General features: G+C 41.4%; 1 protein-coding gene across 3 annotated transcripts in view; it reads right to left on the bottom strand.

The window, feature by feature from the left end:
* The window catches only part of homer1b (homer scaffold protein 1b), a 91,603-nt gene extending 86,231 nt beyond the window's left edge, over positions 1-5,372 (bottom strand). The window contains exon 1 of one of the 3 annotated variants that reach the window (XM_067982655.1): positions 4,858-5,372. In XM_067982655.1, the coding sequence (XP_067838756.1) occupies positions 4,858-4,862 (5 nt within the window). In that variant the 5' untranslated portion in view covers positions 4,863-5,372. Of the gene's footprint in view, positions 1-2,339; positions 2,441-4,857 lie in introns of those variants that run through there. The other 2 variants (XM_067982656.1, XM_067982654.1) reach the window with 2 other exon arrangements.
* Positions 5,373-13,448: the final 8,076 nt, after the last annotated feature.

The raw sequence follows: 13,448 nt of genomic DNA, 5'->3' as shown, positions 1-13,448 counted from the left end.
AGGCATGGTGAGGGTTTCAGCAGCAGATGAGCTGAGGCAGGGGCGGAAAGGTGGAAATAGATGGTCTTGGTGATGGGAGAGGATATGGGGTCAGAAACTCAGGTCAGGGTCAAATAAGACACCAAGGTTGCGAACAGTCCAGTTTAGCCTTGGACAGTGGCCAGGGAGGGGGTTGGAGTCGGTGGCTAGGGAATGGAGTTTGCGGAGGGGACCGAAAACAATGATCTTCCCAATATTTAATTGGAGGAAATTTCTGCTCATCCAATACTGGATGTCAGACAAGCAGCATGACAAATCTGAGGCAGTGGAGGTGACGTAGAGCTGGGTGTCGTCAGCATACAGGTGGAATGTGACACAACGTTTTCAAATGATGTTGCCAAGGATGTAGTTTCACGTTGGCCACAGATATTACCGTTCACAAGAGTGCCTGGTAAGTGAATAAAACGTGGCAGGTGAGTTATTCGCTTACCAGGATGACAATGGACTGCATTTACACAGCCAAATATCCACAGACAAAAGAATGAATGCACATAGGATAGAATTCCCTCCCTAAACCTCTCCACCTCTATACCACTCTCTCCTCCTCAAAGATGCTCCTTAAAACCTATCTCTTGGACAAAATTTTTGGTCACCAGTCCTAATATCTCCATGTGGCTTGGTGTCAAATTTTGTTTGATAATTGCTTCTGTGAAGCGCCTTGGGATGTTTTACTATGTTAAAAGATGCTATATAAATGCACGTTGTTGTTGTAGAAACAGACCACTGCACCATGAACTGCAAAGACAAAAAAATCATTGAAGTAGAAGTGATGAGAATGACCACGGGTGAAAAAAAAAATTGAGATAGAAAAAGGGAAGTGAATCAGTAGAGGCGTTCTGTGTTTCAGCATTCCAAAGCACTACGGTATATTTTATTGACTGTACTGTGGGAGTGAGTGGGTGCAATTTCAGCTACAGGGCAGCAATTAAGGTGGATACAATGTTTATAAGTTTTCAAGTTTAAGCTTCTTTTCATATTCCCACAGCAGTATTACTACAGTAGCTCAGGCACCAACCAAACCCTCTGAATTAAGTAATGACAGATTCTCATTAAAAAAAGTGACAAGAAATATGCTTTCTGCCCTCATTATACAATAAAATGCTACTTCAATTAGAAAATACAATAGATAGTCCTAGACAAAGATGGAAAGGCTGTGGCGAAATATAAAAAGGAACAGTTTAAAAAGAGTGATGATTAAGGTTGTATTACAATGAAACAAAGATCTTTAGTTAGGGATGTTCAATCTAGCACTGCATAAAAAAGTATCAAATTAAATATTTGGTCATTAAAAGGATTTCCTTTTACCACATTGATTTACTATACAAATTATGTAAAGAAAGTAACTCCACCCTCATTTAGCCTATTGACTGCCATAGTGCACTGTTTAATGAAGGAAACGATTGAAAGGAATCTACATTCCATTTTAGAAATTGTGATCACTAGATTGTTGGTCTCCATATTCGATTTGCACAATAGGATACAAATTACTGTACTTTAACCATCTTAAATGCTAAATATACTGAATGTACAAGATAAGTTTCAGTAGGACACTCTAAGGCGGTTGATTTTGTGATCAATCCAAGTGATAACTTGAAGCCTTAGTTTCAGAAGCTTTAAACAATTTCCTTTAAAGCACGCAATTTTAAAAGAATTACATTTAATAAGTAAAAAGCTACAGAAACATCAAGACAGTAGCCTGTTGGGAATCAATTTCTACTGACCAGAAACAGGCGATTTGATATACTGGAGAAGAGTTCTTCAAATTACACACTGCAGAATATGGTGATTAGTTGCAATAAGACAAAAAAATTGTGCTGTATCAAGCAAAATAGTTAAACTGTATAACATGTACATTGCTCATTACTTCTTTAGTAACAGTCTGACTTGTGCAGTCAACACTTAACCGATATTAACCGATTATATTGGAAAACAAAAAAAGTCTGCATGAAGTACATTCTTTAACGTAACATGGTGAAGGATGGATTATAAACACCACCACCTTGAATTATGTACCTTCAAGAAAACTTGCAACTGCCTACATATATAGCTATTCCATTAGGATTATTAATCCAAACCTAATTTGACTGCAGTTTTCTAATACCTATGTATTTAATAACTAGATTGCATTCTGTGGGACTGCAAAGGAGATCTCTTCGTAAATAAAACACAGAAAATCCTGGAAATACACCTGCCAGTATTGAAAAGAAAATACAAGTTAATGTTTCAGACCTGGAAACAGGAAGATCAGCGATTCCCCTTTTTAAAACTGGACAAAACATTTCTATAAAGAGCTTACTTACCTTACAACACTTACTAAGAGCTGGACCTGATGTTTAACTCTCTTCATAAGCTGACAGACCTGCCGTGCATTTCAAGCATTTTTTGTTTACATTTCAGATTTACATATGCATTTTTTTTTCGTTCTCAAGGAGTTCTCATCTGTTGAGTGATTTCTCTCAATGGGGGAGCAGATTGCTTTTGACAGTAAGTGGCAGCTTTATGGATGCTACTGTCCAAGAGGACAACATAGATAACTAATAGAATGCACATCTGGAGAGAAGAATGACCAATAACAGACTCCCTGCTTCAAGCATATCTGACAGCAGCCCAGCAGTCATCATCTTACTTTATAGTTTAAGGGACAGTGAGCTTTGAACAACTGCCTCTTTTCTCCACCACCCAGATACATCTATGGGACTAACACCACTATGTACAACCATTTAGTTAATCCACAAATGTACTGACCAAAATTTATGAAGATAAAACCCATCTTACTTGTAGTGACCACAAGTCTTTGTGTAGATGGTGCTGCAAGTCTTAGCACAAGATGCACTGGATTAATCATCATGCAAGTAGAGGTACAACTAGATTATCTATCCAATAAAATGCATTCTTCCACTGCATAAAGCATCTTGGTTTTAGCTCCACAGAGTTAATCTGTTACTCAGATTAACAATCTTAATAAATAATAAAGGAAAATAAATTGTGTATGATACAGAAACACTGATTTGAAAAATTTCTTCATCTGATCAGATCGAAAACCTCATCTTAAAATCAATGTTGAAAATATTTCATTTTGATGGAGAGCTCAAAAATGTAATCTTTTCTCATTAAGAAAATGTTTAAGGTGGTAACAGAGGTAGAAGTCCACAAAATTTAAACTGCCCATATGCCAATAATGATAAAGCAAGACATTCCCAGCACAAGTATCATTTGAACAGACTATTTAGTGGCAAATTGCAGAAGTAATAATTCACAAATGAAGTCCTGATTTAATTCATGCTCACTCACTGAACTTATCACTACCATAGAAGTTGTGCAAAAAATTTCAAAAAACAGGAAGTAACTATGTGTAAAGAAAAATAAACCACTTCAAAAGTTATAAGTCCTTCAGGGTGATTTGTCATAACAAATCAAGTTCACATTATTAACTGGTACAGTGACACCACAGAAATTACTGTGAGAATTTCAAGTGAAGAGTTAAGTTTCAAGTTAAAACATCTGAAATGCAGACATGTGTACAGTTAATTTCACAAGTCATGCTTCTTGTCTGAATGTTTTCTATTTTGGCTTTCAAGCTTCAGAAATTAGAGCCATAAAACCTAGTCCAGAGCAACCAACCTAAAATTAATGCAGAATTTGAACACACAAAAAAGCAATATACTCAAATTATGACCAATTATATTTAAAAAGCAGTCCAGCATGGTTATGATGACATCACTCATCCATATTTAAATTGAATAAACAGATATCAGGCAATGAGATTTTTTTATACCATTTAAAAAGTTTTACTCCTAAGAACTTAAACATTTAGGAAATCAACACACTAAAGCCAAATATCATTGAATCACAAATTGTTTTACTACCTTTTCACTCTTGACTGAAAATTAAAGTTAGTGTTTTGGGAAAATGTTTTCTTTTGAAAAATATTAAATTTAAGAAAGGAAGACATAAACTGTACTGAATAGCTACCATTCATAAAGCTGCTTGATAGACTGGTACTGCATAATGAAGACAGGAGTCTAGTTTGGTTGATTTTGCCATGTGGGTTCCAGAGCTCTGGATCAATGAAAGGTCCTAAGAGGGTTTTAGATTTATTTATTTAAAAAATTGACATTTGGGTTGGGTTTAAACAATATTTAAATCTTGACTATGGCTTAATTATACATCCGTTATTTTAATGAAACCGTTAGCACTCCCAATAGACTGAACATACTCACACTTTTGATTCAGTGCGGTGAATACTTAGAACACACAAGTTTTAAAGAGCTCCGTGTCCTCGCACCATACAGGGAATGCTGTATATGGTCACAATTTGAGGGAATTCAAGCGTTGTCAAATTACGGGATTGTCGTGTTTAAAGTTTCTCAGGTCACCACGACAAACCCAAGCTAATTTTCAAAGTTAAATTATTTTAATATTACATTTTAAATGTGCGCTATGACTTCGCAGGATTGAAGCTGCTATACAAACCTAGTTGCTTCTCTGACTTTGTCTTTTGTAGCAAGGTTGTAGGACCAAATATATCTTTAAAATTGTAGTAATTTTAAATCAGGAGAATGCAGCTAGCAGTTTGAGAGGGTTCTGTAACTGATCCTCGTCCATAGCCACAGAAGTGTCAAGCGCCCGAAACACCTGCGTCAGCGACCCAATATTAACCTGAAAACAACATTGGATATTGAACCTTAATGGGGGGGGTGGGGGTGGTGGAGAGGAGAGAGGCTGGACTGACTCGACCCACCGTGGATACAAAGTGTCGCCTTTTCGTTTTTTTTTTACAGAATACATTAAACAGCGGTATGGAACGGAATGTCTCACCCCATTTTTCCCCCTCCTACTGAAGACAACGCAGATGCTCCTCCTGCTGGGAATGCTTCTCTTTTTATTGCGTTAATGATGGAGATGATGCCGAGACCCGGGCTCTCGATCCCAGCTCAGAAAGACATTACAGTCATTAACTGCATCCCCACACGAGAGAGAGAGAGAGAGAGAAAAAGGACGAGAGAGGCGACCACGGAGCTCCGTTAGTCCTCCAGACCTCTTCTGTCTCAGTGCCTGGAGGAGGAGAAGAAGAAGAAGGAGGAGGAGGAGGAGGAGGATGAGGATTCGGGAGGGTCGTCGACTACGGCCAACGGCTGGAAAAGCAAAGAGAAGGAGAGAGAGTGAGAGAGACGGCACGAGGTTGCCGCATCAGCCGGGTCCAGATTCCAATCACACGGCGTTCCTACGGCTGCCCTTCCATTCCTTTTGTCAGCGAGCCCCGCTCCCGCTCCAGTTCCACTCACTCCATGACACTCCACCACTTCTGTCCGTCCATCCTCCGTGCGCCGGACCTTTAAATAAACGTCAGCGCGTCACGGCGTCGTCCCGTCGCCCGCCTCGTTCCGGCTCGGCCTGACGTCAAAGCAGAGCAATTATACGATGACGTCAGGCCCGCTCCCCACACTTTCTTCTAATTATATACACAGCATCCTGTAATTTAAAATGCCCTAGTTTGGTTGAAGAGCCACCCACAATGGTTTAGACAAGGCATAACAGGAAGTTAGGATGTTCGCAAGGATAATGAAGTGCCAAAGGTAGAACCAAGTGTTTTTATCTACTCACAAACCTTTCCAACTTGTGAACAGAGAATATCAAGAGTGTGCAATGGTGACTGGTTTATATCGGCTTCTCCTAGATTTCACTTAATTGAAAACAACTTTAATTGCCATAAACAGTAGGGAAAATATTGTTTCAAATGTATCATCTCCAGTAACTTTTGTCACAATTTACTGCCAACCTTTACAAAACAAACCAGACGTGTACTCTGGCTGTTATGTCCGGTTCTATCAATGTTCTTATTTCTCACTCAGTGTGCCTTCTCTCTTATGTTTTCTGGTCTCCTTATGAATAGATTGGATCAACACGTAATGTTACACCTGCCCATTCTATCATACCATCTAGCATGTTCTTTGCCTGACTCTTGATTTATCATCTTCAACATTTCCAGACAGTAACAAGTCCAGCAACTTGTGACTTGCAAATAATTGCACACGCAGTAAACTGGTTTTTCTCATAATCAGCCCCATCACTTCCATTTTGTTGGGCTATTTCAATAACTTTCATGAGTCATTCTTCTTGTCTAATTAATTTTCAATGTATATCTCTAGTCATAATTGAAAGGCCTCCATGTTCCTCTTACTTTAGTATCTTTGAGTAAACCCATAGAATAACACCGGGTTGCCACAGTGTCAAGAACCCCTTTCACTTTAGTGCTCTCGTCCAATTTTCACATTTCTGCAACTCTCGATCACTATTTTCGAATAGTTCTCTTTCTTTGTGATTACGACTGACTTTGGCTTTTTAGCATTTATTTTCAATCCATATTCCAGACATATTTTAACATATTCTACATGATTTCAAAATGTAAAAAAAATTATCATTGATATTATTATAGAATCATAGAATGGTTACGGCACAGAAGGAGGCCATTCGGCCCATCGAGCCTGCGCCGATAATAACCAAAACTTTTATTCTCATGAATTGGACCCTAATAATTTATCTTTCCATCATTGGCTTCTCGTTTGTATAGCATAAACTTGTTTTATGGAAAATGTGTTTTAAGACACTAGGCAATTTAGATCCATCCCAAAAATCCAGGGTGGTCATTGCCCTGTTAAATTCAATAATTAATATATTTGCGTGCATATTTATGTATTTGAAGGTAACTTCTCGCGTGCGATATTATAGACTGGTCACCAAAGAATCTATGTCCTTTTTGGAGTGTTTTATAGCATTTTAACTAAAAATACACAGAAAAATATGCTGGTTCCTTAATGTGTTCTGTTATAGTTCGGGCTTTTTTCCAACGCTCTGCTGCTCAAGGCAAGAGGTGATTTCTATAAACAGACCGAGTCTCGAATGATTGGAAACCTGCGCCTTTATACGTGCTATGTATGGGTTTAATAATTTGCCCATAATCGCATTATCTTGTTCATTTAAATTATGTGGGATCTCGCCACATTCGTCGTCTCTCCCAAAAGGCAGAAAATACCATGCCATCAGACCAATTTGCATCGGCTAAAACTATCAGATTTATTTACAGTTAACTCACAGAAGCCAAATTGAGACAGCAAGATGCTGACTCAGCACAATACTTCAAAAACAATGAAATTATAATTTTATTCCATAGAATCATAGAAAGGTTACAGCACGGAAGGAGGCCATTCGGCCCATCCGGTCCATGTGGGCTCTATGCAAAAGCAATCCAGCTAGTCCCACTCCCCCGACCTATCCCCATAGCCCTACAATTTTTTTTCTTTCAAGTGCTTATCCAGTTCCCTTTTGAAAGCCACGATTGAATCTGCCTCCACCACCCACCACTACCACCGCCCCCCCCCCCCGCCCCCGCCAACAGTGCATTCCAGATCCTAACCACTAGCTGCATAAAAAAGTTTTTCCTCATGTTGCTTTTGGTTCTTTTGCCAATCACCTTAAATCTATGTCCTCTGGTTCTTGACCCTTCCGCCAATAGGAACAGTTTCTCTCTATCCATTCTGTCCAGACCCGTCATGATTTTAAATACCTCTATCAAATCTCCTCTCAACCTTCTCTGTTCCCAGGAGAACAACCCTTGCTTCTCCAGTCTATCCACGTAATTATAGTCCCTCATCCCTGGAATCAATCTAGTAAATCCTTTCTGCACACTCTCTAAGGCTGTGGTCGAACCAGTGTTTTATAAAGGTTCATCATGACTTCCTTGCTTTTGCACTCTATGCTTCTATTTATAAAGCCCAGTATCCCGTATACTTTTTTAACCGCTTTCTCAATCTGCCCTGCACTTTCAATGATTTGTGTTCATATACCTTCAGATCTCTCTGTTCTTGTGCCCCTTTTAGAATTGTGCCCTCCAGTTTATATTGCCTCTCCTCATTCTTCCTACCGAAATGTATCACTTTGCATTTTTCTGCGTTAAATTTCATCTGCTATGTGTCCGCCCATGCCACCAGCTTGTCTATATCCTCTTGAAGTCCATCACTATCCTCCTCACTGTTCACTACACTTCCAAATTTAGTGTCATCTGCAAATTTTGAAATTGTGCCCTGTACACCCAAGTCCATGTCATTAATACATATCAAGAAAAGCAGTAATCCTAGAACCGACCCCTGGGGAAGACTGCTGAACACATCCCTCCAATCCAAATAACAACCGTTCACCACTACTTACTGTTTCCTGTTACTTAGCCAATTTTGTATCCATGCTGCTACTGCCCCCTTTATTCCACGGGCTTCAATCTTGATGACAAGCCTATTATGCGGCACCTTATCATGACATGGTTAACTCGATAAGGAGTTAAAATACACTTTTAGGGCATATTATCAAGAAACAAATCTGACACTGGCACTTCATCCAAAACCATGTCACTTAACAGAGTTTGACAGAGTCTGTTAAGTGACAAGGTTTTTGGATAAATCAGCCAGATTTATCTCTTGGTACATGCCCCAGATGCAACGTTGTATGTTGATGATCCAAATCTCAGTTCATCCATGGAGTTCAGATCTCCTGCCAAAACAAAGGCTCTGGGAATATCCCCTAGTATTTATCCAGTCTAGGGACCTTTGAAATCAGAGTTGTCAATCCTCCATTATTAAAGAAAAATAGAACTTACATTTATAGCATCTTTCACATCCTCAGAATGTCCCAAAGCACTTCACAGCCAATGAAGTACTTTTGAAGTCCAGTCACTGTTGTCATGTAGGCAATCGTAGAAGCCAATTTTTACACAGCAAGGTCCCACAAACAGCAATGAGATTAGTAACTAGATAATCCGTTTTTGGTGGAGTTGGTTGATGATTAAATGTTGGTGAGGTCATCAGGAGAACTCCCCAGCTCTTCTTTGAAAAGTACTATGGGATCTTTTACATTCACCTGTGAGGGCAGATGGGTCCTTAGTTTAACATCTCCAAACGACAGCATCTCCAACAGTGCTGCATTCCCTCAGTACCGCACTGAAGAGTTAGCCTGGATTAGATGCTTGAGACCTGCAGTGGATCTTGAACACAACCTACTGACTCAGAGGCAAGAATGCTACCATTGAGCCAAGGCTTACACAATAAGAAGGATTATTGCATAAAATGCTGATAAGAAGGCTCTGAAATGTCATCTGGGTATTTAGTACCTGTTACAACCTTTTTTAAAATTCGTTCATGGGATGTGGCCAGCATTTATTGCCCATCCCTAATTGCCCGTGAGAAGGTGGGGGTGAGCCGCCTTCATGAACTGCTGCAGTCCGTATGGTGAAGGTTCTCCCATAGTGCTGTTAGGTAGGGAGTTCCAGGATTTTGACCCAGCGATGATGAAGGAATGGCGATATATTTCCAAGTTGTGATGGTGTGTGACTTGGAGGGGAACGTGCAGGTGGTGTTGTTCCCATGTGCCTGCTGCCCTTGTCCTTCTAGGTGGTAGAGGTCGCGGGTTTGGGAGGTGCTGTCAAAGAAGCCTTGGCGAGTTGCTGCAGTGCATCCTGTAGATGGTACACACTGCAGTCACGGTGCGCTGGTGATGAAGGGAGTGAATGCTTAGGATGGTGGATGGGGTGCCAATCAAGCCGGCTGCTTTGTCCTGGATGGTGTCAAGCTTCTTGAGTGTTGTTGGAGCTGCACTTATCCAGGCAAGTGGAGAGTATTCCATCACACTCCTGACTTGTGCCTTGCAGATGGTGGAAAGGCTTTGGGGAGTCAGGAGGTGAGTCACTCGCCGCAGAATATCCAGCCTCTGACCTGCTCTTGTAGCCACAGTATTTATGTGGCTGGTCCAGTTAAGTTACTGGTCAATGGTAACCCCCAGAATGTTGATGGTGGGGGATTCGGCGATGGTAATGTCGTGAATGTCAAGGGGAGGTGGTTAGACTCTCTCTTGTTGGAGATGGTCATTACCTGGCATTTGTCTGGTGCGAATGTTACTTGCCACTTATGAGCCCAAGCCTGGATGTTGTCCAGGTTTTGCTGCATGCAGGCATGGACTGCTTCATTATCTGAGGGGTTGCGAATGGAACTGAACACTGTGCAATCATCAGCGAACATCCCCATTTCTGACCTTATGATGGAGGGAAGGTCATTGATGAAGCAGCTGAAGATGGTTGGGCCTAGGACTCTGCCCTGAGGAACTCCTGCAGCAATGTCCTGGGGCTGAGATGATTGGCCTCCAACAACCACTACCACCTTCCTTTGTGCTAGGTATAACTCCAGCCACTGGAGAGTTTTCCCTGAGATTCCCATTGATTTCAATTTTACTAGGGCTCCTTGGTGCCGCACTCGGTCAAATGCTGCCTTGATGTCAAAGGCAGTCACTCTCACCTCACCTCTGGAATTCAGCTCTTTTGTCCATGTATGGACCAAAACTGTAATGAGGTCTGGAGCCGAGTGGTCCTGGCAGAACCCAAACTGAGCATCGGTGAGCAGGTTATTGTTGAGTAAGTGCCGCTTGACAGCACTGTCGACGACACCTTCCATCACTTTGCTGATGATTGAGAGTAGACTGATGGGGCGGTAATTGGCCAGATTGGATTTGTCCTGCTTTTTGTGGACAGGACATACCTGGGCAATTTTCCACTTTGTTGGGTAGATGCCATTGTTGTAGCTGTACTGGAACAGTTTGGCTAGAGGTGTGGCTAGTTCTGGAGCACAAGTCTTCAGCCAGGATGTTTTCGGGGCCCATAGCCTTTGTTGTATCCAGTGCACTCAGCCGTTTCTTCTTATCATGTGGAGTGAATTGCATTGGCTGAAGACTGGCTTCTGTGATGGTGGGGATATCGGGAGGAGGCTGAGATGGATCATCTACTTGGCACTTCTGGCTGAAGATGGTTGCAAACGCTTCAGCCTTGTCTTTTGCACTCAGGTGCTGGATTCTGCCATCATTGAGGATGGGGATGTTTATTGCGCCTCCTCCTCACGTTAGTTGTTTAATTGTCCACCACCATTCACAACTGGATATGGCAGGACTGCAGAGCTTTTATCTGATCCATTGGTTGTGGAATCGCTTAGCTCTGTCTATAGCATGTTGTTTTCGCTGTTTAGCGTGCATATAGTCCTGAGTTGTAGCTTCACCAGGTTGGCACCTCATTTTTCGGTACGCCTGGTGCTGCTCCTGGCATGCTCTTCTACACAACTCATTGAACCAGGGTTGATCCCTTGGCTTGTTGGTAATGGTAGAGTGAGGAATATGCCGGGTCATGAGGTTACAGATTGTGCTGGATTACAATTCTGCTGCTGCTGATGACCCAGAGCACCTCATGGATGCCCAGTTTTGAGCTGCTAGATCTGTTCTGAATCTATCCTATTTAGCACGGTGGTAGTGCCACACAACACATTGGATGGTGTCCTCAGTGTGAAGACGGGACTTCGTCTCCACAAGGACTGTGCAGTGGTCACTCCTATCTGCGACAGGTAGATTCAGTTTCATAGAATCATAGAATCATAGAAGTTACAACATGGAAACAGGCCCTTCGGCCCAACATGTCCATGTCGCCCAGTTTATACCACTAAGCTAGTCCCAATTGCCTGCACTTGGCCCATATCCCTCGATACCCATCTTCCCCATGTAACTGTCCAAATGCTTTTTAAAAGACAAAATTGTACCCGCCTCTACTACTGCCTCTGGCAGCTCGTTCCAGACACTCACCACCCTTTGAGTGAAAAAATTGCCCCTCTGGATCCTTTTGTATCTCTCCCCTCTCACCTTAAATCTGTGCCCCCTCGTTATAGACTCCCCTACCTTTGGGAAAAGATTTTGACTATCGACCTTATCTATGCCCCTCATTATTTTATAGACTTCTATAAGATCACCCCTTAACCTCCTACTCTCCAGGGAATAAAGTCCCAGTCTGTCTAACCTCTCCCTGTAAGTCAAACCATCAAGTCCCGGTAGCATCCTAGTAAATCTTTTCTGCACTCTTTCTAGTTTAATAATATCCTTTCTATAATAGGGTGACCAGAACTGTACACAGTACTCCAAGTGTGGCCTCACCAATGCCCTGTACAACTTCAACAAGACATCCCAACTCCTGCATTCAATGTTCTGACCAATGAAACCAAGCATGCTGAATGCCTTCTTCACCACCCTATCCACCTGTGACTCCACTTTCAAGGAGCTATGAATCTGTACTCCTAGATCTCTTTGTTCTATAACTCTCCCCAACGCCCTACCATTAACGGAGTAGGTCCTGGCCCGATTCGATCTTGCATCCGAATCAATTTCCAGATCAATCAACTTGGCTTGGTCTCACAGACAACTCGTCTTCCATCCTTCATTTTGAAATTTGATAAGCTTTCATTATACCTCTACCTATTTGAAAATTGTCTGAAATAAAGACAGAAATTTCTTATTTTGTCACATGCATATTTTATTTGGATTTTCCAAAAATGAAATCTAATTCATTTTAAACCATCTTAATGCCTGCAAATCAAGGGGTTGATTTTCTTAAATATCAAGAGGTAGATTTACAACTTGGTATAACAGCATAAAGACGGTGTTGCAGATCAGCTGCCCATTATAGAAACCGCCCGATTTTGATTTCTATTGATTTCAATGGAAATGAATATCAGACAGTTTCTATAACAGGTGGCTGAGCCACAATGCCAGTTTAACATCCGGATGGCAAGTTGAAAATCCAGCTCCATGACTCCACAAGAGCATTTGCAATTTCACAAGTCTTCCTTGCGGAAGGTGTGGAGTTGTAATGTATTTTTGATATGGAATTCCAAGATCTGTGGAGAATTATACACCAAATTTTTTTCTGACAAGTTGGGAAGCTTCTGTGCTAATCTTACGCATCTCTGCCTAAATGTGTTACTTTCAGAATCATTTTTAACACAACATACGTAAATATCTTGCATGTAAATGACTAATGTCTGATTTGCTTCTTCTAAATTATCCATATGGCTGAAAATGAGAGATTTGCATTTTCCTTCAGACTAGCTTAACAGTTATTGGGGTTGCAGCTCTGGAGTGTGTTATATCACCCAATGCTAACATTTTTGGAGTAGCCAGACTAGAGACATTGGTCTTTGCTAGTTACAATCCAAATAAGGGGCCAACAACTGGCTTATATGAAAGGGTTTGACAATCGCTACCCAACAACAAAGTAATTAAACAACCAAGTAGTTATCACAGGAGTAGGTAATTCATCCCCTCGAGCCTGTTTCACCATTTAATTAGATCATGGCTGATCTGTACCTCAACTCCATTAACCTGCCGTTGATCTATATCCCATGATACCCGTACCTATGTGGCTTAGATATTGAGGCAGAGGGGTATGCACATTGTGTAACACCCAGTTTGAGTGAGCAGCAGCTGGTACTGGTTGTAGGGACAGCCATGGGGACAGCTCGCCGGAGGATGAGGTTCTCTCCCAGCTCTGCAGGACCGAGATT

This window comes from Heptranchias perlo, chromosome 4 (genome assembly GCF_035084215.1).
Source record: "Heptranchias perlo isolate sHepPer1 chromosome 4, sHepPer1.hap1, whole genome shotgun sequence".
Classification (NCBI taxonomy): domain Eukaryota; kingdom Metazoa; phylum Chordata; class Chondrichthyes; order Hexanchiformes; family Hexanchidae; genus Heptranchias; species Heptranchias perlo.
Note: the sequence above shows the minus strand (reverse complement) of the source record. Positions and strands in the feature narration are given on the sequence as shown.